Below are 26,264 nucleotides of genomic sequence, written 5' to 3' on the forward strand. Positions count from 1 at the left end.
GAATCAGGAGAGCCATCATAAAGGGATATGGATACAACATACCCTAATTTGATATTTTGGTGTTTTTTTTATCTTTCCTGAATGTTTCAGTCAGTTTCAGATTATTTAGATCCACTCGCAAAGTACAGAGGAGAAATTGGAAAAAAAAGTTAGACCAAAAATATTTAAAACTCTAAACAGACGGCCACCACCATTCTGTCTACAGCCAAGCATGAAGGGAAAGGGCGAAGAGAAAAACGATTACTTTCAGAGCAGGTTCTACGATATAAAACAGGGTTTGTTTAATACGGGGTTAAATATAGGCCTATAGTAAAACATAACGAAGATGCAATCATATATGCCTATAGTAAAACATAACGAATATGCAACCCCAATGCGGGGTTAAATATAGGCCTATAGTAAAACATAACGAAGATGCAACCCCAATGCGGGGTTAAATATAGGCCTGTAGTAAAACATAACGAAGATACAATCCCAATGCAACACTTGACTACTCTTCGTTTGTTTAGATTGAACTCGCGAGGTCAAAAGGTGAGCTGAGAAACCTGTTGATGCGAAGTACGTACGTGTAGTCTACATTGTGTAGACCGTGATAGCATGAATGTGACCAACGTACGCATCAAGTTGCTAATTTCTGTTATTTCTGTGCCGAGGTTTTTACCTGACTGCTAAGAAAGCACGAATGCCTGTGAGCAAGCAACCAGGGGACCAACGGCTCAAGGTCGAACAAGCAGAGTAAAGGCGTCATGAGTCAAAAAATGAGGGGGGGCAGACATGACGTCAGGGACAAGATTTCTGGGAAAACTCTTATTTTTGCATCCACACAAGAAAGCTTGCATCGAGATATGGAAAAATGAGAAGTTGAGTATTGCGCGGTGCACGTGCTTCAGAGTTGTGATTTCCAGGGCCGACCAGCATGTAGAGTCTTACAACAGAACTTTACAAGGCACGCCGTGGGGCAAAGTGCAACAACGTATGTGAAAGAAGACTAAGCAAACCTGGAGAAGCAGCAAGGTGCAACATGTACAAGGGAATTGTGCATGTACATTACGTCTGCTTTGAAATGTGTACATGGGTCGCCGAGTTTTTATGTAGTATGGGGAGGGGGTGGGGGTAGCCTATAATGATATAGTAGGGCGCTTTATACTTTATACAATCATGGACCTATTACGTCCATGCTATAATCAAACCATCAGCACGACCGGTGGATGGATGACTGAAAGAATGGATGGATAGGCATATATAAATGGATCATCCAATTGATGTATTTTCCCAAGAAATGGATGGTCAAAGAGAAATGGATACAAATGATGCAGCAATAGATAGGGGCACCCCATGGGAGATCAACTTGCTACCCCTTCATAGACAGTAAACAAGTAGAAAGAATTGATAAAAAGATGAAATTTTATAACAAATGAGAGGAAGAAAGGCCTCCGGGAAAGGCCTATACGCATACAGAGTGTGCACGAGCAGTTCAACCGTTGAAAAAATGTGAATGACTGCGACATGAGCAGGACAAAGACATTACTTGCATCCGGGACTTGCATCTTGATTGGCATAACATTTTAGACTTATTTATCAATGGAATTGTAACTCCCATTTCCCTGCTATAACTATAGGAAAAACGAATGATAACTGTTGTTTTATAGACGTGGAAATTTATGCTTCATATTAGGACCAAAGAGATTCTGGCGTACGTGTCAATATTTCAAAACTCATGCGGGAAAATAATATAATCATTTTTTATGATTGAAAAAAAAGTGCCAAGTTCACACTGTCACGATTTTTTTTTTTGGTGGCGGTGCTGAGGAAAATTTGACAAAGCAAAAGAAAAACATTAAAAAAGGTTCCAATACAAAATGTTGGTAATTTTCCTACATTTATCAAATTCGACACCTATACCAGAATCCCAGGGGGAGCTGCCTACATGGAAAATAATGCACGCCGCACCCCATTGTAAAATCTTGGGGGTGCTTTGCACCCCCGGTTCCAAGGGCCTTAATTATAATCGCGGAATAATTAATCGTATCAGATCAGTCGAGGCGATCGTATTGATCGTATAAATAGTTGGAATGGTTCAACTATGTGGTGATGTGGCTTTTTTTGCAGGATTTTTTTGCATTTATTGGAATAATATACAAAACAAATTTACAATGCTTGAGACATGATCATAATACAAGTGACAATCGTATATGTAGTGACTGGAGAAATACAATATATAAAAAAATATATATATAATGAGTAAAATGCATAGGCAAACTATATACAGTAAGCAAATATGTGCTTGAAGCATATAGCAGCCAAAATAAAAATGAAATTTCGAAACGAGACAAAAATAAAATTTTTATTTTGGGACAAGCCCCATCTGGCGAGGTTTAATGGGTATACGCTTTTTCTGATCATGGACCCTGATGTACTTAATTTATGATGATGTAATTAATGCACATGTGCTGCCGATGAAAATATAATATTTTGCCTTTATGGGTTTTTTACAACTCCAGGGGGATCAATGAGAATACAGTAATAGTTCTGAATACGCACTGAGAGAAGTGAAGGCCGGGGGGGGGGGGGGGGGCACTTCCATTGACGAGTGGATACCATGCGCGACCATGGGGTCTCGAAAAGCACCCAAACACGTATTTTCCATATTCTCAAACTGCACCCCTTAACAAGTATTGGCGTCTCAAACCGACCCTTAACAAGTATTGGAAACAAAACGATACTCTTGGCAAGTATTCCCGAAATGAACCCCTAAACAAGTACAGCGATATTTTATTGTTATGTCGGGTCCGTCGGTCGTTGGTTTTACCTTTACACATCATTATTTTGGTTTAGTACGGCCCCATGCACCTTCCACAACTCGCGCAAGTCGGACTTTAAACACGTAGTGTTGGGGCAAAAAGGACATCCTTTATAAAACATTTTAATTTTGTTTCATCATCCCCGAAAATATTACCCTAAACACGTAGCTTTCCTAGCAACATAGATACCCTTTTTTTAATATTTTTGTGTTTTTGGGGTCGCGCATGGTATCCACTCGTCAATGTAAGTGCCCCCCCCCCCCGGAGTGAAGGCAAAGCGGTCATGGAGCATGCAAGCAAACGAGTAATTATAATTCCTTGAATAGTCATACCATAATAAAGTTGGAGAGGATAATATTGAAATAAATAGAAAAATAACATTAAAAAATGCGAACATAAGGAATACACACAACCCCCAACCCAAGGCTAGGAATTGTGTAAACATCGAAAAATACAGAAAGATGTTAGGAACCTTGCTTGAACTATTGGCGTAAATAATAAACGTAAAATATATGAATTAAGGGGCCAGATATATGTGTCGGGCACAAATCATTTTTTATCGGTGATAGATTTTGACATAATATTCAGATATTAGTTCCCCTTCTCGCTTTCTTTTTGTATTGGCCGTGACAAATTTGGGAATCCATATAGCCCCAATCCTTCCCCATTATTTTGAACGCCACTGATTTCAACTGGATATCGTCAAAAAATATTGATTGATTGATTTTATTTCGCAAGTCACCATAATATATATACAGTAGCATTAAAAACAACAGGCTTACACAGGATGACCCACGAAAGCTCTAAAGCTATTTTCCAGTGGGGAAATAGGCTTTACCTTGTAAATAAATATTACCTTGGAAATAAGCTTTACCTTGTAAATAAATATTTACAAGGTAGTCAAACTGACAGCAGATGCAGCGTGTAAACACAGTATGAATTTCATTACATGATAATAATAAAATGATAATTACGTAATGTCATGGGTGGTGAAACAAGGATGGGACGTTTTGTAATTCGCTACGCAGGCTTTTGATAGTAAAGCTGATGAAATACAGGGTTGAAAGTAAAATAATGTGAAAGACTGAAATGAAACGATCTATTCAAAATATAAATTCCATGAAAGAGAAGCGATTCAAACAGAGTATGATATTGCGTTTACATTCCCTTTGATTCATATTATTTTGATTCCCTTTCAACAATCTACTTCTTTCTTTATTTCTTCTCTCTCCTCCATGCCCCCCTTCCCTTTCTTGGGGCGGCGGGGATGGGGGGGGGGGGGGGGTATCGGATATGAGAAAGCCTGCAGTTTAGGTGTTATGGCACACTCGGACAAGTTCAATTTAGTGGCCTAGTAGGTCCATTGGTAAATTGCCAAGTCGTCGACTGCCAAGTGCCAACTTGCACTCACCACATGGTCTGATTTAATTTAGTCCATATCCATTCCGTCCATCAATATTTCGTCGAACAACTATTTGGTCCAGTATCCAATTCATTTTCATTCATTTTGCACAATAGCACGTTGTCCAATTAGACCAAATGGTATATGGACTGAATGGCTATTGGACCAACTGGTTACTAGACGATAGTGGATGAACATAATTATGGTAGACTTTAATGATAGTAGGCGAGTTGGCAATTTGACGATTTGGCATCAGACGAAATGGAAGTAAACTGATCCATGGACTTATATAGTATCACACCGGTATAGATAAAGAGGTACAAAAGTGGAAACGATGCCCGACGGACATGCGCATATCCAGGATTTTGCACCACGAGGGGGTCACTATTTTTGCGCCCCTGTGAACTTTTCGGAAAATTGCACCCCGACCCGACCACTCAGGCAATCCCAAAGTGCCTAAATGCATTTTGAATTGTCTTATTCCACAACCACGTGAAAAAGGCAATCGAAGACCATTTTTTTTAATGTGTCCATAGTGTGTCCATGTAAAAAAAGATCAAAGTTGTATCCACTTCTTGAAAAGAATGAATGCGACCAGAAAGCATAGAATTTTTAAGCGTTTTGGGGTTTCAATTTAGTTCAACTTTTCATCAGAGTGGTAGACCATACTAAAATTATGTGCGGGAGCTGTAATTTCTTAACCGGGGCTAGATCCAGCTTTCGCCAATAGGGGAGGGGGATATTTTCATCTGTTTTCCGATCAAACATTCTACGCTTTTTGCAACCGTGAACATGATATGTATATGAATTATTTAAACAATTATTATTGATACGAGCGCGAAACGTGAGCTGAATTTTTTTTATATTCTGACCTAAAATTTGAGGGGAAAAAAATCTATGAGCACTTTTGGCAATCAAGAACAGGATGAGTATCTATCAACATTTTATGCGATCACGAAGTGCGAACTGACAATTTTTGAATTCCCAATCCAACACTGGACATCATAAGCACTTTTTATAACCATGAACAGGATGGGTATATAGCTAAATAATTAATGCGAGCGCTAAGCGCGAGTTCAAATTTTTTGATATTCTGACCTCGTAAATTTGTGCGAGTGCGAAGCGCGAGCTTAAAAAGTGATTGATATTTTGACCTAAAATGTGGACATTCTAAGCACTTTTGGTAATCATGAACAGGATTGTCATCTAACTAAACATTGATGCGTCCGCAAAGAGCGAGATGAAATTTTTTTCATATTCTTACCTAAAATTTGGACATTTGAGTAAGCATTTTCGGTTATCATGAAAAGGATGATCAGTAACAAAACATTTTATGCGATCACGAAGTGCGAACTGACAATTTTTGAATTCCCAATCCAACACTGGACATCATAAGCACTTTTTATAACCATGAACAGGATGGGTATATAGCTAAATAATTAATGCGAGCGCTAAGCGCGAGTTCAAATTTTTTGATATTCTGACCTCGTAAATTTGTGCGAGTGCGAAGCGCGAGCTTAAAAAGTGATTGATATTTTGACCTAAAATGTGGACATTCTAAGCACTTTTGGTAATCATGAACAGGATTGTCATCTAACTAAACATTGATGCGTCCGCAAAGAGCGAGATGAAATTTTTTTCATATTCTTACCTAAAATTTGGACATTTGAGTAAGCATTTTCGGTTATCATGAAAAGGATGATCAGTAACAAAACAGTTTATGCGAGCGCGAAGCGCGAGCTGAATAAAAATCTATATATTTTGATACAAAGTCAGACATTCTAAGCACTTATCTTACCATGAACAGGATCGCCACCTTACTAAACAATTAATGCGAAGAGTAGGATGAATTTGTTTTTATATTCTGATCTAAAATTAGGACTTTCTAGGCACTTTTGGTAATCATGAACATGATTGGTAATTGATGGGAGCAAACATGAGTTTGGCACCCCCTCCCCTCCCTAGGTAAATTGAACCTGAATTTGATGCACCGAGACAAATATCAAATTGGCGTGTGGTGAATATCCATTCGGCACCCCCTAGGTTGAACATCAATTCGGCGCCCCTATATGTCAAACAGCAACTCGACAACCGTATATAGAAAAAAATTATTCGGCGCCCCATCCCCAAGGTTAAACATCATTTCGGTGCCCTTCGGTGCCCCTATGTCGAACATCTATACGGCGCCCCGAGGTAAAACATTAATTCGCCCCCCCCCCCCCCCTAGGATGAAGATCAATTTGGCACATCCTAGGTCGAACATCAATTCGGCGCCCCTAAGCAAAACATAAATTCGGCACCCGCTATATACATACTCTAGGTTGAACATCAATTCGGCGCATCCACCCCCCCCCCCCCATGTCAAACAGCAATTCGTCAACCCCTTTTATTTCCTTCCCTTTTCTCCCTATTTTGGCGCCCCCGAATACGCACATGGTAGAGCTACGGATATAGAGAAATAAGGACAAAGATGTAATGAAAATATAAAAACTCTTGAAATACTTTACGTTTTCTAGGCAAACAAGAATCCAAACTCCAAAGCGTATAATAACGTCCGGCTGAATAGACCTCCATTTGCATCCTGTTTGATATGCTTTCCTGTAAGTTCCATTGTGGGCAAAATAAAGGGCAAAAGTAAGTCTGCTTTCTTTGAGAGGGTGTAAATGATGATATATTCAAATACCAGCGAGTGCCATAGGTGACGGAATCATAGGCGACGGAACGTATTTTCAATTTTTTTTTTTTTTTTTTTTTTTTGGGGGGGGGGGGGACAAAGCGAAAAAAGGCACTTATATGCAAAAAATTGCATTTTTTATGCAAACTTATATTTTCACCATGAGATTATCATCTGTGTTAAGTAGTTGTGCGTTTTGTAGTAATTAAATTGAGCAAAACCTTTTTAAAGTCTTTTCTGATTGATAAAATATCTATTTAGGCTTTATTTTTCCGGGAGCGAGCGTAGCAAGCAAACAGTTTGAACATTTTCAAATCTGAAGTTGTGAAACTCGCCGCTTTTTGGTCAAATCGCGCAAATTATTGTTAAAAGAGCATTCTTGCGAGGTGTTAAGAGCGCAAATCGCGAGCTATAAATTCTAGACATTGCTTGTACTAACATGACTAATAAGACATGAAAATCAAACATTCCGAGCAATTTTGTTATGAAAAAGATGTGCATCTAATTGAAGAATGGACGCGAGCGCGATATTCCAACCAGAAAACTGGACATTCTAAGCACTTTTTTAACCCAAGAACTTAATTGTGTGTCTTAATAAATAATAATTGATGCGAAGCGCGGCGAGCCGAAAATTTGTAATATTTCAACCTGAAAACTGGATATTCTAAGCAGTTTGAAACCAAGAACATAATGTGTACCTTTGATGCGAGCGGAAAGCGCGAGCTGAAGATTTTTGACATTTAAACCTGAAAATTGAACATTATAAGCACAAGTTGTAACCAAAACAAAGTGAGTGCCTTCCTAAAAAATAAATGATGTGGGCGCGAAGCGCGAGCCAAAAATGTTGTGATTTCCAACCTAAAATGTATCGTTTGACTTCAAAAAGGGTATTTTATTTTGAAAAGGGACATTCATGTACATCATTTTGAAATAAGTGCACTCTCCATTTAAAAAAGGCATTTTTTCCTACTGGGATTTTTTTATGTAGGGGGTTAAGTGCCCCTGCCGCCCCCCGGTTCCGCCGCCCCTGCTGCTAATATAGCCTCGGGTTATAATTTTTATCTAAGTTCAAACTGGTATTAACAAAAATATGTTGGTATGACTGCATTTTATAACGATGGTTTTCTTTAAAATATATATTTTTTACCATTTCGATCCATCACATTTTTGCATTTTTTTGTCCGTCGATATGCCCAGCGCTGAGAGGTCATGCCAAAACGTGATTTTGCATGAAGTACATTCTCTGAACCATCATCGGAACTTCGGAATCACACAGAGATGGAAGACCCCTTCTCCCAAATAGTTCCGCCTAGCTGTATGTCCTCGAATATATATATATATATTTAATAAGACATCAGAAATGCGAAACACAAATTCACGAGTAATGCAGTTTTTGCAATAAAATTTGCAATTTTATTATATATATATCACCATGATAAGTACGTAATTTTATTATCCGAGCACATGCAGCGGACCGAGGAGGAGTGGGTGGAGGGAGAGGCACCTAGGAGACGTCATACTTGTTCTTGTTCAGTATACTACCATAACAAGTTGAAAAGAAAAATGCAAAGAGAAACTTGGAGGGGGATCGATGTTACATGGTTATAACATACAGACCTACGCACCGGTATCATAGGCGGATCCAGGAGGCCGACGTTACGCCCCCCCCCCCCCGATATTGGCGGCGCAAAGTAATATGAACGAAAGCAGAGGGGGGGGGGGATATAAGAGGAAGAATGAATAAAAAAAGGTGAGGGGAATTCAGACTTGGGGAGGGGTGGGAGCCAATCATGTCACTACACAAGTATAAAAACAATTTAGCCCGCGCTTTGTGTTCGCATTGCCTGTTCGATGGAACATATTTTCATCTATACCAATTCATTTATTGATTTATTCATTCAGTCATGGTTAAACAGGTTCACAAGTTCAGAGTTATTAGTATATAAAATCATAGTAACAAGTACAATGACAAGGTATAATTCATATCGAAATAGTATGAGACATAAAGAAATATTAACTGATCAATGTAATACAAAACACGGAAACATTGTTGAAGGGCTTATAGTAAAACGAACAAGGGAACTAAATAGGCCTTTACTTATTCAAATTTTTGAGCACCTTATCCGTCAGTGTGCATCTTAATTGTTTAATGATCATATTGCTCAGATCAATTTTCAGGACACAATACACAGTCCGAAAATAATACCTCACGCTCGCATTTTTTATAGGGTTTAGTACTGTTACGACTATAGATTCCAACAAAAACTAGCTTTGAGCTGCCGATCGATCGGGAAAAATGTGGATGAAAATATTGTTCACCCCGGCCCCGTTATTAGTGAAAGCTGGATCCGCCCCAGAATATATTGTTTAAAAAAAAAGGCATAGGCCACGCGGTATTTGTCATTTTTTTGTGATAAATACATTGAGGCAGTATATTGACAAATAATCACTGGAAGAGAAAGAGCATCTTATAGGCCTATATAACGCACAAAGCAAAATAATGAAGAATGGCGGCAAAGCTAGTTCAATACAAAATGATTTCCTTTTCCTTTAAAAAAAATGTTACAACACGTTATAATAATGAACAAATCAAAATACAGAACCTGAAGAAATTGATAACGATTCAGTGAATCGGAATCGAAACAAAAATGCGTATGTAAATATAATTATAAAATAGAAATAAAAAACGGGGAAAAAAATAAGAATAGCCCTTTCACAAGCAACCATAATTCTCCCTCCCTTCATACCCTGGACAAGTAAAGAAAAAAAAATACAGCTAGAGAAACGAAGCAAAGATGAAAAGCAAGGAAAGGGAAAGAAGCCGTCTCTCGGTACCTGGTACTCTGCCCAGATATCAAGATGTACGTAGGACCTATTCTCCGCGATTTGAAAAACAACGTGCATAACATCACAATTATTATGATGGTCATTTAAAAAAGTTCCTTGGTTGTTTCCAAGTTGTTTAATTTGCCGTCGAGGGACTGCGCGAATGCACACGCTCCTACAGGATATGAATGAAAAAGTCGCAAACAGACTCCGCCGTTCAATCCGATACTGTACTGTATAGCCGGTATACAGATCGGCACGTGAGACAAGCGCAGAGGCGATGGATATGAATATTCATGAGCAGGTATTGATGTCATTTGGTCTCAAGGTGGCGCTCTTCATTTTTTATATCAATTTCAAAATCTGCATCAAAAGAAAGCTCACTTGGCAAAATTTCTCTTCTTTATATATTTTTTTGAGAATAAAAACAGTTCTTTTGGCCAATGCAATACATTTTATGGACTCAGAACTTGTTTATGAGTATTTTGAAAAGCGAAGAGTGAAATCTAAAAGAAAGTTTTGAAATAAACCAATGTCACAATTTACCTTTAAGTTGATAAATGCTGCATTTTTTAATTGAAAATGGCCACCATAGGCCCTTATCGTTTAATATACAATTTGAGTGGAGATAAACAATGTTCACAAAATGGGCATATGGCAGCTATTTTGAATGTTGGAATACAGTTTTTATCACCTTAATTACATAAGATATGATATATTTTTTGTTATAAATCATGTTTTCAGACAATATTTCACTATTAAAATCACCATTTGGCCGAGCAAAGCCAAATTCTGTTGAAATGATTTGTTCCCATTCACATTGTGCATAATACCGTAAGGGCATGTAGTGGCCATTTTGACTTTAAAATAACAGTATTTATCACCTAACTGGCAGAATAAATATAAATTATGCTTTCAACCAATATTTTACTCATATATCACTATTACGTGCATTTATGGTGCTCACTCCTGTGAATACTGGTTTCCCACTTTGCATTGTACATAATACTGTTAATGTCTATGGCGGCCATTTTGAAAGTCAAAATACATTATTTAACACAAACTTGAACCTGAACGATATATTTCTTTGGAAAATATGTTTTTAGACAGTATATCCCATTAATTTACCACATATATATGCATTTTAGTGCTCTCTCTTGTGATTTCTTTGCTCCTCTTTCTCATTGTGCATAATACTTTTAGGACCTTTGGCAGCCATTTTGAATATCATAATAAAACATTCATCACATTCATGGCATATTAATAATATATTTCGTTAGCAATTATGTTTTAGTCAGTATTCCACTCGTTTAATCTTAATAATATGCATTTCAGTGATTACTCTTGTGAATTTTTTGGCCCCTAATGCCATTGTACGCAACACTGTTTGGGCCAGTGGCGGCTGTTTTAGATATCAAAATACAGAAATGTCCCCATATATGACAAAATAAATGATATATCCCGTTAGTAATAATGATTTGCATATATTATTTTTTCAGAGAGTATTCTACTCCTGCCACACAATTTCATGCATTTCATAGCCAATGCGTGGACAATTTTAGGATTTTCATGGGTAATTTGCATATTTTGGCGGCCATATTGGATTTTGCCAATTTGCGGAAAATGCTCAAGGTTACACGAGTGGCATCATTCAGATTCGGAATCAGCACCCTCGAATTGAAAAGAAATTATCAGAAAATAGTGTATATATATAGAAAAAACAAGGTTATGCCTCTTGTATCCTGGACTAAAGGCAGAACCATCGTACATTAAACAATGGCTCTGCCCCTCCTCTGCCCCTCCAAATCCTTGATCATAATTTTCTGGTGTTACAATTGCTGCGCTTTCATTTCAGATGTCCTTGATCGTACGTCCAAGGAAATCTCTCTTGATGATCTGGAACACATTTGCTGGCACGTCCGCGGTTGCAGGGAGAGAGTCAAGCCCATACTGCGAGCATTGTACCCTCGCCATGAAGGAATCCCAAACTGCGAAGAGGATTCCTGCGATCCTGGTAATCCAAGAAGCGCCGAAATCAAGAAGGACCTGCAGTTAATGAAGGCATGGAAGGAATATTCAATGACAACGAAACATGGATACCAGGAACCTAAGGAGGATCACAAAGAAGGTGAAAGTGTACAGATGAGGTAAGAACTGTTATTGCATGGTTAAAGTTTGTACGTGTGTCATGTATTATCTCTCCCACGATAGTTTTCAAAGAAAAATTTCCATAAAAATATACACTTGTATACATATAAATTGCGAAATCATGCAACCATTATGACTTTTGATTAGAGGTGTCTATACTATTCATTTACTAATTTTGATTATTTTTACAAGACAACCAACTTCCAGATGGATTTGTTGCTGCCATAAACAACCTAAATATCGGCATGGTGATGAAAAGAATGAGCAACAGCCAATGTTTTCTGCACAGTCCGAAGAGGTAGAACTGGGAGTAGAAAGATCGTCACCAAACCAAATGATTCAACTTTGCCTAGCGTTAGAAAGAGCAGGAAAGGGCGCACATGGACCTGATAAGGAAGTCTATATTCAACTGGCAAAAACTTTCTTTCTAAGTATGTTTAATTGTACACCAGCGTTGTTGTAAGGGAGGGGGGTGTTGTTTTGTTAAATGGTAATCGGCACTGACGCTATAAAATGGATTTATTGTTGGAATCTTAAAAGAATAGCAAACCAAAATTACATTGCAGTGATTTTGGATGCATTTGAATTACTTGGAAACTATAGTTTTCAAACATTTAACCATTTAGAAATCCCTAGAAGGGTAGTATTTGTCTTTATCAACGAAGTGAAAAGATAGAAATGTATCGGGGCAAATGATCAACTTAATTATTATGTACTTTTATATAATGGCCAGTTCTTATAATATTAAACTATAACAGATTCATGTGCGTTTTTTCTATTCAAATGCACAGTTAAAGATGAGTACAAGAGGGAATTGAACAATGAGGTCATCAGGGAGTTGGCTCTGAGTATCACCAAACAACACTACCAGAATCTTGCAAAAGCCACCAGAATTTCAGCGGACTCCATTGCCGAAAAGAATGCTGAAGACCTCAAAGCGGTGTTCAAAACAGACGTTATGCTAGAAGGATGGTTACAGGAGCGAACAGGCAGTAATTACGAAGTCAGGTGTAGACTGAGGCAAGCAGCAGAACGATGCAGTCGTCAAGACATTGCAGGTACAATCACCAGCGAATGTTCTATTTATATAGCTAAAATCACGATTTGGTCTCAATAAGTAAAAATGAGAATATAAGCTAATCTGAAACCGTTACTATTTTTCATGTCAAAATTGGAGGATGGAAATTTATATAAGGGCCAATAAAAGACTTTCTCAGACACTTTTTTTCCTGACTGCTTGGTCGTTTTACTGAGATTGTACAGTGCTCACATCTCATGAGCCCCGAACTTCATACTTTTCGCCTTATTAATTGAAGCTCCCTTGCCAGCTTATAATTCTAGTTAACGTATATTTATCATGTTTGAAACTCCGTTATCTTTCGGAACATCCCCCTTGAATGATCTGGATGTCTGGATGGAACTTTCCCTATAAAAGCTAATGATCTTGGTGAATGAATGAGTGACATTCAGATATTTTATGTCCAGAATGCAATCAAGTACAAATAGAAATTCGATTTCTTCGCACAAAACATATGAGAATGTCTTATGATACACACAAAAATTACATGGTGCATATAAAATACATGTAATATAAAAAAAGGGCTGGTGGGGATTGTACCATTTCAGGTATGGCTCTCAAATGTACGATTGAAACAAGAAAAAAAATCATCTACGAAGAGTGAGGTTCTGCCGGGAGGTGATCTCAAATGTTTGCCTGACATCAAATCATAATACTTGTGGAAAGCATGCTTCTCATTGTTCAGGATTCCTTTTGCTTTTTCTAGCACTCTACCATCATTCTCGTCAAGAAAACACCCTTTTTTGTTATTTCAAAGGCTTCTGTTTCAATTGTTTGTAGTTTTTTTTAAATATTTTTTTTCCTACTTGCATGTGTCCAAACAATTGAATTAAAAAGAAGTACACTTTCCACCATTGCCATCATTGCCTTATAAATGATTTCTTATTTCTTCCTCAAGAAGACTCAGGACACCCCGAACAAAAATAAAACACTGGTCATTAATAAACATTGAAATAATTGTTAGGAGTTTCAAAGACAATGAATGACAAAGCTTCCCTTCAAATGGATATGTAATTGTAATTATTATTTATTTTATGTAATAAAGTTATTGTTTCCACAGATATTTTCATAACCAAAGAACAAAGTGAATCCATGGCACCTTTTACATCACATCAAGCCTCTGTGACAATTACAAATGAGCAACGTCAGGATGATAGTGAAACAAAACATGGTAAGTAGTACATACACTTATTTTCAAACTCCCCTTTGGGGAGTGAACTGACAGACACTTTGGTCTCTCGTTGACTGTGTGTTATACATAACTATTCTTAAAATATACATTTTAAGATTAACATAAATAATACACAGATTGAATTAGCATAATGATTTTGTTTGTACTGAGATACCAAAATGTGTTTGAAAGAAATTACTTGCTTTGATACTTGGTAACATAATTAGTGTGTTATGAATGACTTGAGTGGTGAATTAGTACATGTACATTATCATTTAGGTAGGCATGTATTACAAGACTACACAGCTCATAACAATGCTGCATTTTTGCTGGCCAGATGAGAGTAGTTAAGGACTTCAGTGGCGCTATAGGTTAAGGGTGCCGGTTTGTTGCTGCTTTAAAATTTCGCACATATCATCCCACCCTCGATCTTGTTTGTCCCTCAATCTTTTTGTACTACATATAATAAATCAAAGACTTGGCTCCAGGCTACAGCCTTGGACTCTTTATTTTCTCAAGGTTCTACATCAGTTACCCCGCCACCAAAAGAGACATAATTTTCAAATTATGTTCATATCTATACTGAGGGGGGGGGGAGGGGTTAAGGACACCAATTGCAGTGGGTAGGCCAATTCTAGAACACAATGGATTATTGAAAATGCCTGTCAAACGACGGTGGACAACTGGGAGGTCTTTGTCGAAAATTGGGGAACCGGAACAGCAGTTCGTCATAGGTTTTGGAGCTGACGAAAAATTGAAAAATTATATCCTTTGTCTGATTCACCTCCAAACGGACCATTTGGTTGCTCATTTTAATGAAGGACATTTTATAATACATTCCTATGTTCTTAAAGCGTTCTGCGTATTCTTGTGAAAACTCGCTTTTGACATTTTGAAAGCCACTTTATTTAATGAATGTGTTTAATTTACTCTTATAATCATCTTTTACTATATCAAAGATAAATCCGGGAATGACACTCCTCTGGCTCAGCAGTCTGCAGACTATAAATACCTAGCAAGAGGGACGAAAGGAATGCATTCTGATATTTCACGAAAAGAACCAAGTGTGCCTGAAAGAACACCAGCTGAGAAATATAGTAAGTGAAATAAAATAAAAAAATCATTTACAACCAAATTCAATGGCGTAACTACGCATGCAGACCTAATGTGCTGAAAAACGGGGACAGGGAAAGAAGGTGGGGGTGTAGAGGGGGAGTGGGGCTGCGGGAAGAAAGTGATGTAGGATCGAGAAATCCCGCCGGCAGCCATTGTCAAGAGATGGTTGAGAGCGATATTACAATAGCAAGGATAAAACAATGAGCAGTGAAACGTATCCGGATTTTTCGTCTATGTAATGTTATTTTTTGTACAGTTACAGGAATTTCCAGAGAGGAACTGTATCGCATCCTTTGTTATGGGGGACGAGCAGCTCTTTTGAAATATTGGCGTGAGATGTGCGGAGTTGGGAAATATAGGAATCTGAGTGCGACACTTTCCGACCACGAAATCATCTGTATGCTGAAACCATTCATTGACAGTCAACATTACGATATCGTTAAACAACAAAGAGTTAGTAACCCTATAACGTTTATGAAACAACTTCTACAGGAGGAACAAAGCCCTAGGGAGATTCTAAGACAGTATCTACAAGATGAATCTCCGCAGTATGGTAAGGGTATATAAACCCATTCGGAAACACCACAAGACATAGACCAATCTAACTTTGTATCAGTACGATAATGATTTGATTGGACTTTACAAATTGCAGATTTACTTTACCGGTACCATTTTAGAGTAATGCTAAATTTATAACAAGGCTTGTGTACGGTCCGACACACTCATACTTTACATTTTTTTGACTGAATGATTTTATTTCCATAATCAATTAAACGTTAACAGCTAATGATAGTGCCCAAAGGACAGTATGACATATAAGTCATTTGTCACACTGTCCTTTGGGCACTATCATTGGCTGTTTGTAACAATTCCCGAGAAGCTTTTTATGACCTGTGACTGTAAGGGATAGAAAGTATTGTTATGTTAAAGTAAATTTTCCATTTCATTAACAAGAAAGTATTGTGCTAAAGAAACTCAATATAGAGCAGCAATTTATTTTTGACATAGGCCTAAAATGTCCCATCATGCCCACTGAGGTCTGATATTTATGAACCAAGCATAAAATGAAATGGCTTTTTTTTACCGCGAAAATTCCTAACTTTGACACGTATAATGTTCCCATTTCTATTGACTTACCACTGTGTGAAAATAATTGGTACGTCAAGTCGTGTATCAGTGAGCACATTTTATTTATTTTATTTCTGTTTTTTTGGTAACAAACAATACGATCAACTTCAAAAAGAAAACTGAATTAGTAATAAATCGATTTTCCTCTTATCAAGTTGCCTATTCTATTGCTGTAGCTCACTCTACTATAAAGGCTCTTGAGGCATTATTAATTCAATTAGGTACACTTGAAGCTCACTTGGATTAAAAACAGCACAATGTTGATCTCTTTCTTGTTTATATCTATATTTCGGAGTGATTTACGTCACAAAGAGCAGTTCATGTATCACTTTTTTTTTATTTATTTATTGCATAATTGAAGATCATTTTGAGACCCGGGGGGGGGGGCACTTTTATTGACGAGTGGATAATGGGCGAGACTCTGGAGATTCAAAAGCACCCTAAACAAGTATTCTCCATATCTGAAAATGCATTCCTTTACAAATATTGGCGTGTGAAACTTTACCCTTAACAAGTATTGGACAAATATTCCCTGAATTGCCCCCTAAAAAAGTACAGTGATATTGTAATTGTTATCCACGGACGTCGGCTTTATCTTACTTTCATTGGGTTTAGTACTGCCCCACCTCCCACACCTCGCTCCAATAGGACCCTCATGAGGTAGTTATGCGGCAACAAGTATATCCTTTATAAAATATTTTAGTCTTGTTATTCCCGCAATTTGCCCGAAAACACGTAGCTTTTCTATCGAAATATATATCCTTGTCAGTATTTTAGTGTTTTTAACACCCTCACTACCAATCTTTAAAAAAAAGGCAATCTTTTTTACGCGTTGCATTTTTCGCGCCTGGTATCCACTCGTCAATGGAAGTGCCCCGCTCCCCCGGGTCGGAGACTTCTGATTGTAATTTTACTATCATTACTTACTTTTCTAGCGTGTCTTGTAGTAAAAGGGAGAGAAGACGAAATATTCAACGTAGAACTCGTTGAATTAGCTTCTCGTCTTGTCCTATCAGACGTTTATCCCTTTGCCAAAGCACTCAACATCAGTGACGAAAAGTTAACTCGCTACAAACATAAACTTGGACCTAAAATTATACAAGAAGGTACAGGAAAGTTGCTACTCGAGATGAAATCTACTGGCAAAACTGGCTTTGAAGAGAGACTGGAAATGGCGAATGATTTGAAGGTAGCTGGATATCTGGAAGAGGCTAAGTCGATAGTGTTTGGTGAGTTAAGAATTTCTATTAAAGATAAAAGAAAGTAGTGGCAGCAAACAATTATTTCATGAGAAATTCTTTAAAATCAAGGTTGAATGCCACCTTATTATCATACTGAGATCTAGTTCCGGTGCGTTGAAATAAGCTTATTCTTTCTGAAATCATGAAATGTTAGCAAAAATCAGATAATTCTGATGATTAACACAAAAGGGCATATGTGGGACAGTGTTTTAATATTTTTTGGAAAAAATACGAAATTTATGGAATTCCGTGCGTATTTTGCTCATTTCTCAGCAATTACACTTTTTTGCCGAGTCATTTGGCACTAATTTTGTTTTTATACATACAAACACTTAGATGGTCATTTTATTGAATTCTGTTCGAACTCATTTTGAGATCGTTACCACAACTGCTATCTTTAAGAACCCCTCTCACTCTATTCTTTATCTCTCACCCGCACACACACACACACCCACACACTTCCAAACACACATTCTCACCTACCCACCCACACATTCAAAACCAGACTCTTAAGCCCTGCGCACACTATGCGACCCGATACGACTCGATTTTTAAATAAATCGCATTCTGTATTGAATGTAAAAGTTCCAAGAAGTAAAATTATTTTATTTAAAGTTCTTCAATGATGCCAGGAATATTTTACATCATGTTTTTGCTTTTTTGGAAGCCCTGTGGTAAGAGTGAAGTTCAAATCGGTTTCAAGTCGCAGCCGATGATGACATCATTACGATTTTGAATCGAATTTATTCGTACAGGGGGGGGGGTCGAACTCGGATGAATTTCGATTTCAGTAGTCCTACCATTACGGATTTTTATCCCTTTATTGGTTGAAATGTGCATATAAAATGTTATTGCAATTTCGCAACAAATCGTATAGTGTGCGCCGGGCTTGACACACCCCTTCATACCCACGCCCCTACAAAACACACATCCATGATGTTTATAATGCTCACTCTTGCTTTCTCAGGGGCAGCGGAAGTGGGGAGGGGGTGACCATGCATAAATCACAATAAGATGGTCATTTTTGTCTCACCTGCATAGCAGAGTGAGACTATAGGTGCCGCTTTCCTGACAGCGGCGTCAACATCAAATCTTAACCGAAGATTAAGTTTTTGAAATGACAGCACAACTTATAAAGTATATAGACCTAGTTCATGAAACTTGGACATAGGGTCAATCAAGTATTACTAAACATCCTATCTGAGTTTCAGGTTACATGATTAATTTCAAAAGTCATTTCAGATCAATGAACTTAGACCGTGGTGGGGGGATCCACATCAAAATGTTAACCTAAAGTTAAGTTTTTAAAATTTCGTCATAACTCAAAAGGTATATAGACCTAGTTCATGAAACTTACTCATATGGAAAACAAGTAATACTAAAGGTCCTGCCTGAGTTTCAAGTCACATGACGAAGGTCAAAGGTCATTTAGGGTCAATGAACTTTGACCAAGTTGGGGGTATTTGTTAAATTACCATCATAACTTTGATAGCTTATGGATCTGATTCATATAACTTGGACAAAAGATTGATCAAATATCACTGAATATCCTGTGCGAGTTTAAAGTCACATGAAGAAGGTCAAAGGTCATTTAAAATCAATGAAAACTTTGGCCATGTTGGGGGAATTTGTTGATTTACCATCATAACTGAAAGTGTTTTGTTCTAGTTCATAAAACTTGGACATAGAGTAATCAGGTATCACTGAACATCCTGTGCAAGTTTTAGGTCACATAACCAAGGTCAAAGGTCATTTAAGGTCAATGAACTTTGGCTATGTTATAGGTAATTTTTTAATTGCTGACATAACTTTCGAAGTTCATGGATATAGTTAATAAAATGTGGACATTGAATTGTCGCTTTTCTCGATAGATCGCAAAAAGCCTCTCTCTTTTAAATCTAAACCTTTAATGATTTTCCCCAATAAAGTAATCTGCAATTTCTGCACCTGATATTGAATATGGTGTTTGCATCTACCAGGATTTGAAATCCGCCTGGCGGATGAAGCAGAAATAGAAGAGAAGCGAATCGATCCAGCGAAATTGGCAAAGGAGCTCGGTGTTTCTGATGATACCAAGCCAGTTGGTCCAGATGACAGAGAGGAGAGCTGTCAATCTGTACTTCAAAGATGGAGAAACATTGTCCGTCCTTCATCATTCAACCATCGTATGGTTATGGCTGATGCTCTACACAATCTGGGCGAGAAGGAGCTTGCACTCGGTATTATCTCAGGTAACAGAAAATCAAAATCATGATTATGGGTTTTTACTCATTGTTTGCTTATTCTTAATGGAGATGTTAACGGTTGAATTCCCTTCAGTGTATCGGAAAAATAGTCCCCTTTAAATGATTTCAAAGTGAGTTCGTACAGAAATCAATCAAATAACCACACAGATGTGTGCATTTATGAATAAGAAAACTATAGAAAAAGGAATGTTGTAGAATTGTTGTCATTGTTGAGAAATTTGGAAAATAAGCATAAGATCGTGAAGATTCGAGCAATGTGCTTATCTGCCTTTGGAGATTTACAGTGCATTTTCTCCAGCTTTGCTTTCATGATTTGACCAAGTTCAGTTTAATATACTTAAACAGATCAAGATGATATCGTGGATGATATTGGGACAATTCATTTTAGTTTTACAGACCTTCTTGTGAAATCAGTGTTTACTGGAAAAGCGGTCTTTCATCTCTAAACTTGTGATTAATTCAGGAAATAAACGAACAATTCTCTTTCACATAAACCATACTTCTCACTATGTATTTCTTTCAGTCTTTTACTCTAAATATTTCTTTATTTCTAACGTTATCCTCTTTACTCCAAGGCATTTTTAGTGGGTATGTATTTTCATATTTGACATATTTTTTCATACTCTTGCTACTTTACTTTGTTGATTATTTCTTGTTTGTTACTTATAGCAAGGAGATATCACCTCTTAGATGTGATTTCTCATTTCAATAGCGAGCCCTACCTACAAGTTCTTATCTTTTCACTCCCTTACCATTTCCTTCAGATATGATATTCGGTTGAATTGTAACTTCGAATATCGTTCTTTTTTACTGTTTTTAATACCAGTTAAAACAACAAAATGAATAAAAAATGATTAAATATAGGACTTGTATTGTAAATGTTGACATTAGCCATTTATTCCATTGTCTTTGTAAACGAAATCAATGTATTCAGTTAATGAATTAAATGGTCCGTTAATGCATTAATTACTCAAATTATTAAAAAAAATGAATCAATATCTTACTCAACCAACAAGACATTCATGTAATCACAATTCTCATTTTCCTTTGTCAGGAAAGTTTCGGAACAACGTCATAAACAGTAGAGTATCAAAAATGCTAGCAAAAACCATTCCAGAGGGAGAAGTGGATAAACTGACTAGAGTCCTTGGCAAGGAGTTGAAACAAGCTATAAACCCTTATGTTATAAGCGTCTGGGTGACTATAAAGAAGTATTTCAGGTTTCCTCAAAAAAGTCCAATAACATTGAGTAACGAACTTCTCAAAGCAGGATTCTATAAATTTGCTCATGAGATAATGGCAGGTAAGTTGAAAATCATATTATGGAATCTTAATTGAATGCCAGGTACCATGGAATGGTTTTGAAATATATAAGGGGGGGGGGGTGCGAGGTGAACGTTCATAAATTACTACTTGATGGTAATTTCTTGTTAACTAATTACGTGGGAGCTTGGGGGGCTGAAGCGCTCTGCAGCTCAACCCCCTTTGCAGTTGTCCATGAACGTTACCCCATTGCATTTGAAAGGGGGTACTCCAAGCTAAAATTAACCCCCCCCCCCGAATTTATTGAAGTTTAGCAATGTTTTGTGAAAAGCAGTTGTATGCACGTCGTCATGAGTATAAAAAAGGTGGGCTGATGATGTCATGTTTCCACTATACCTCTCTTATTTATGTATCATAATTATTGATATTTCCATATTTGTTTGAATAGATCTGCCTTCTAATAAGAAAAGTTGAAGCAAATAATAATTTTATATCCAATGCATTAAATGCCAATCCAATTTCTATAATTCTTGGAGGATAAAATTTAATAAACATAATCTCATAAAATGAATAAAAAAACAAATTGCGGTTTTTTAAATCTTTAGTGTCATGCGTTCGTTATTCCTTGTCTGATGAACATTGTTTTATTTGATTTTATGTTACCAGATAAAATCATATAATTTTCACACCTGGAGTACATTAATCATTTTGTTACCAGTAGACACTCTGTTAACGCTAACTCTGCAAATGCATAGATAAGTTGTGCTATTTTTCGTTGACTGTTACTGGTTTATTGACATTTATATATATTATCATTGGAAAATACTTTAGTAACACACACTCACAAAAGAAACCGCGAAAAGGAAAAAAAAGAAAAATCAAGGTCGAAACCGTCATTTATTAATGGCACGACGAGGATCATCCGGCCGCAAAGGTCGACTATTTTTTTTTATGTTGAAATCTAATATTCACATTCTTATAGGTGGATGGCAGGAAGCGCACACAGAAGAACAAATTTCAGAGGAGGAGGCCGGAGATTAGAATAATGACGATATTTTGAGTAGTGATGTTAACCCTAAGCAGGAAGATCAAGGTATACATATGAATTTATTTATAAATGATTCTTATGCTGTCCTATATACTTAAACGGAAAATAGTGTACTAAGTTTACTTAGGAATTAAACTGACTATATTTTCGAGATGGCAGAGTATTTCAAAATGCAGTATTGCTAATGGATGTAATTGCTGGCTTTGTCTTACAAATAGTTGTGATTGATCTGTCCAGTCACACCTATGGCAAGCCATTATCGCCCACATTTACAATGCATATGTCTCTTAAAATATCTTATAACTGGGAAGTATAGTTGTGCATGCATACTTATCTTAACAACTTTGTTCTTGTGTTTCTAAATTAACCAAAAAAATAAAATGTCAATTAGATGAAGAAGTGTGACATTGTTGGATTTCCATTGCCAAAATTGAGTGGATTAATTACAATTCTTTGTCAGACGGGGTCCAAATGTGTATTGCTATCTTTGCCAGTATAAAAGAATGCCTCGCATGCATTGCAGACGACAGCCGCGTCGTCAACAGCAAATCTTAACCCAAGTTTAAGTTTTTGAAATGACATCATATTTGAGAAATTATAGAGACTTAGTTCATAAATCCTGGGGCCCGTTGCATAAAACTTTTTACCTGAGAAAACTCGGGTTGTTTTTACCGGAGTTTTTGCCCTGTGTTAAAGTCAATGGCAGAAATCAGACTAATCTTAGTTTTCAGTTTTTACCAGATATTTCTCAGGTAAACAGTTTTATGCAACGGGCCCCGGGACATTAGGGCAAACAAGTATCACTGAGCACCCTGTGCAGGTTTCAGGTCAAATGACCAAGGTCAAAGGTCATTTATGGTCAATGAACTTAGACAATATGGGGGAATCAATATCGAAATCTTAACATAAGATTAAGTTTTTAAAATGTCATAATAACGTTAACAAGTGGATGGACCTAGTTCATGAAACTTACACACAAGGGTTATGAAGTGTTACTGCACATCCTGTCTGGGTTTCAGGACACGTGACCAAGGCCAAAGGTCATTTAGGGTCAACGAACTTTAAAATGTAGGGGATATAGTTGAATTTCCATCATAACTTTTGATGTTTATGGAGCTAGTTCATAGAACTTCGACATAAGAGTAATCAAGTATCACTAAGCACCCTTTGCAGGTTTCAGGTCACATGACCAAGGTAAAAGGTCATTTCGGGTCAATGAACTTTGGCAATGTTGTAGGTAATTGTTGAATTGCCATCATAACTTTAAAGTTTATGGATATAGTTAATGAAATGTGGACATAGGGGTAATCCATTGTCATTGCTTATCTTGCACAAGTCGTACGTCACGTGATCAAGGTCAAATGTCATTTAGGGTCAATGAACTTAGTAGCATATTATCATATGAATGGTGTTTTTGTGAATAATTATTTTATAGTCATTTTCAAAGTCCGCACTGCTGCTATATTGAATCGCGAGACTGCCAGAACGCTCCACTTGTTTAACAAATGAAAATATAACTTGAAATTTTGTAATAATTTACAGCATGAAACGAAGGAGAGAATGAAAAGAGTGAAGCCAATTTGGATCGAACATAATTTTCTGCCAAGCACTTCTGTATAGATTCTACAGTTATATAACTACAGTAGACTAATGAGGCCGGATTTGATTTTTTGTATACCTATCAGCATCATTTTATTTGTTTTTTTCTCATTCAGTGTTGTCAATATCTTTTTGCGCCATGCCTCATAAATGTTTTTTTCTTCTGTAAAGGTCCATATCCATCTTACACAATTTTGAATATTTTGTGTGACTTTGTAAATATAAATCGACATTACGGTTGAATGAAATTAAATTGAATTGAATAATTTTTATAGATGAATTGAAAGAAAAAAAGGAGACTGTCAAAGCAGAAAGTCAAGGAGAGGATGTTGTAAGCAAAAAGAATGATGATAACATGACTCAAAATGTTAACTCTTTGAAGGAAGGCCCAGATACAGATGATTGAATTGATTTTTTCTTTATATTAACGTATGATAAATTGGTTCATAAAATGCTTTACCTGTGTAAATTTAAACTTCAGATATACTGAATGTCAAGTCTCAACAGGGCAGGGGCGGATCCAGGATTTTCCAAAGGGGGGAGGTAAATTTTTCGGAGGAAAATTTTGACAAGCCAAAAACAGGTTTTCAACCACAAATTAAGGATATTTCGTACCCGAAAAAATTTGACAAGCAAAAAAAAGAAAAAAGTTTTCAACCACAAATTAATGGTATTTCGTACTCTGAAAAAATTGACGAGCAAAAAAAGAAAAGGTTTTCAACCACCGTCCAAATTAAGGGTATTTCGTACCCGAAAAAAATTGACAAGCAAAAAAAAAAGAAAAGGTTTTGAACCACAAATTCAGGGTATTTCGTACTCGAAAAAAATTCACAAGCAAAAAAAAGGTCTTAACCTCTGCTTTAATTGCATTTTTACATTACAAATCATTAATTTTGCTTCTCAAAGGGAGGGGGCACAGGGGGCACGTGCCCCCCCCCCACCCCTGAATCCGCGCCTGAGTCTCAATAATCGTAAGGAAAAGTGATACTATTTAAGAGCGTGTCGAAGTACAGTACATTGGTCAAAGGTTACAGTCACATATATTATGTTAATATAGATAAAAATAAATATATGATGTGAATGTACATTTAAGCATTTGAACAGTCCAAACTCGTTTCAAATTGAATAATTTTAAAACAAGTTAATTTTCTTTGATCAGGAGGAAAAAAGACGAACGAGGCTGCGAATAATTCACAGCTGCATGGTAGGAATTACATCAACAAGCGAGAAAAGCGAGAACGGTGCATGAACACTTACGGCACTTGCACCGCGCATTGCTGTTCTGCTGCAGAATGCCATGATGTTCTTGTCAGTCAAGCTGAATGTGGGAAATCTACCGTACTTCATCGGCCTACAGACTTTCCTATATACAGAATAAATGCGATATGACCCTGTCTGGCAGAGATCCCAAATTAAACCAGAGAAAGGTTGGCTAAGGTCAACGAAAATGGATAATCTGTCCTTTATCAGGCATTCGGACCTTTCGCATCTACTACGGAAACGCTCTCTAAAACGGACCAGTTCCTTTGGAAATGCAAGTCCAATTACAATGGAGAGCTGAGGGACGTTTGTCGAAAGTTGGCAGACGGGGATAGCATGGGAATCCCTTGACGCTGGACAGCGACATTATTTGCAATTGTTCGTCCGATGCAAATCTTCTAAGGATCTGCTGCTCCAGTTCACCAATTGTCTACAAAAGCCTCTGACCTCTCCATTGTGATTATAATTTCCATTTTCAAAGGAGTCGATGCGTTGTAGAGAGTATCCCCGTAGTAAATGCGAAAAGTCACTTTTGCCCTTCCTTATATACGTAGATCAGTAAATGGCAGCCTGTTGCGATATGCAACCGAATGAAAAATATAAATCTAGGTTTTGTTTACAGGTGCCGCTTTTCCTACGGCGGCGGTGGCGTCAACATAAAAAATGACATCATAACTTAAAGTAGTATATGGGCATAGTTCATGAAACTTACACAATAAGGATAATGACGTATTACTAATCATTCTCCCAGAGTTTCAGATCAAATGACCAAGGTCAAAGGTCATTTAGGTTTAATGAACTTTGAACACGTTAGGGGAATTTGTTTAATTTCCATCGTAACTTTAACTTTTTTATTGAACTAGTGACGTAGTCAGAGTAATCAAGTATCACTGAACATCTGAACTATACAAAGTTAGAAAGATAATGATAAATACAACCATTGACACAAAAACTAGAGAATTTCAGTTCAAAGTGCTAAACAACATTTTGTTTTTTAACTATAGGCTGTATAAAATGAAAATAAAAGATTCACCAGTGTGCTCTTTGGTTTGTAAAGAATATGAAACCTTAGAACATGCACTATGGTATTGTAATTATGTAAAAATATTTTGGGATGAATTCAAGGCTTATTTATCGATGTTGGATTTTTCAACACTAGGCGAGCAGACCATAATTATTGGATTTTTGCATGACAAACAAGATGCTAAAATAAAAAATCATGTCTTACTTATAGCAAAGAGGTGTATTTACACGAGCATAAAC

General features: G+C 37.0%; 2 protein-coding genes across 2 annotated transcripts in view; one reads left to right on the forward strand and one right to left on the reverse strand.

Annotated features, from left to right (window-relative positions):
* Positions 1-26,264, reverse strand: part of LOC129267048 (uncharacterized) — a 99,990-nt gene that overhangs the window by 36,909 nt on the left and 36,817 nt on the right. The window lies entirely within an intron of this gene.
* LOC129267054 (uncharacterized) lies at positions 11,480-24,504 on the forward strand. Its single transcript, XM_064103207.1, has 10 exons — positions 11,480-11,850; positions 12,044-12,282; positions 12,643-12,909; positions 13,990-14,100; positions 15,060-15,197; positions 15,473-15,769; positions 17,280-17,573; positions 19,565-19,816; positions 20,886-21,134; positions 22,077-24,504. Exons 1-10 carry the CDS (start codon positions 11,480-11,482, stop codon positions 22,133-22,135), a joined length of 2,277 nt encoding a protein of 758 aa, XP_063959277.1. The 3' UTR covers positions 22,136-24,504.

This window comes from Lytechinus pictus, chromosome 8, assembly GCF_037042905.1.
Source record: "Lytechinus pictus isolate F3 Inbred chromosome 8, Lp3.0, whole genome shotgun sequence".
Classification (NCBI taxonomy): Eukaryota; Metazoa; Echinodermata; class Echinoidea; order Temnopleuroida; family Toxopneustidae; genus Lytechinus; species Lytechinus pictus.

What these genes read in the sequence shown, in the direction of transcription:
- LOC129267054 (XM_064103207.1), top strand. Translation starts at nt 11,480, where the DNA reads ATGGCTCTGCCCCTCCTCTGCCCCTCCAAATCCTTGATCATAATTTTC. An exon ending in CAGTCGTCAAGACATTGCAG is followed by an intron (nt 12,910 to 13,989) that starts GTACAATCACCA and finishes TTGTTTCCACAG; the next exon opens with ATATTTTCATAACCAAAGAA. An exon ending in AGATGAATCTCCGCAGTATG is followed by an intron (nt 15,770 to 17,279) that starts GTAAGGGTATAT and finishes TTACTTTTCTAG; the next exon opens with CGTGTCTTGTAGTAAAAGGG.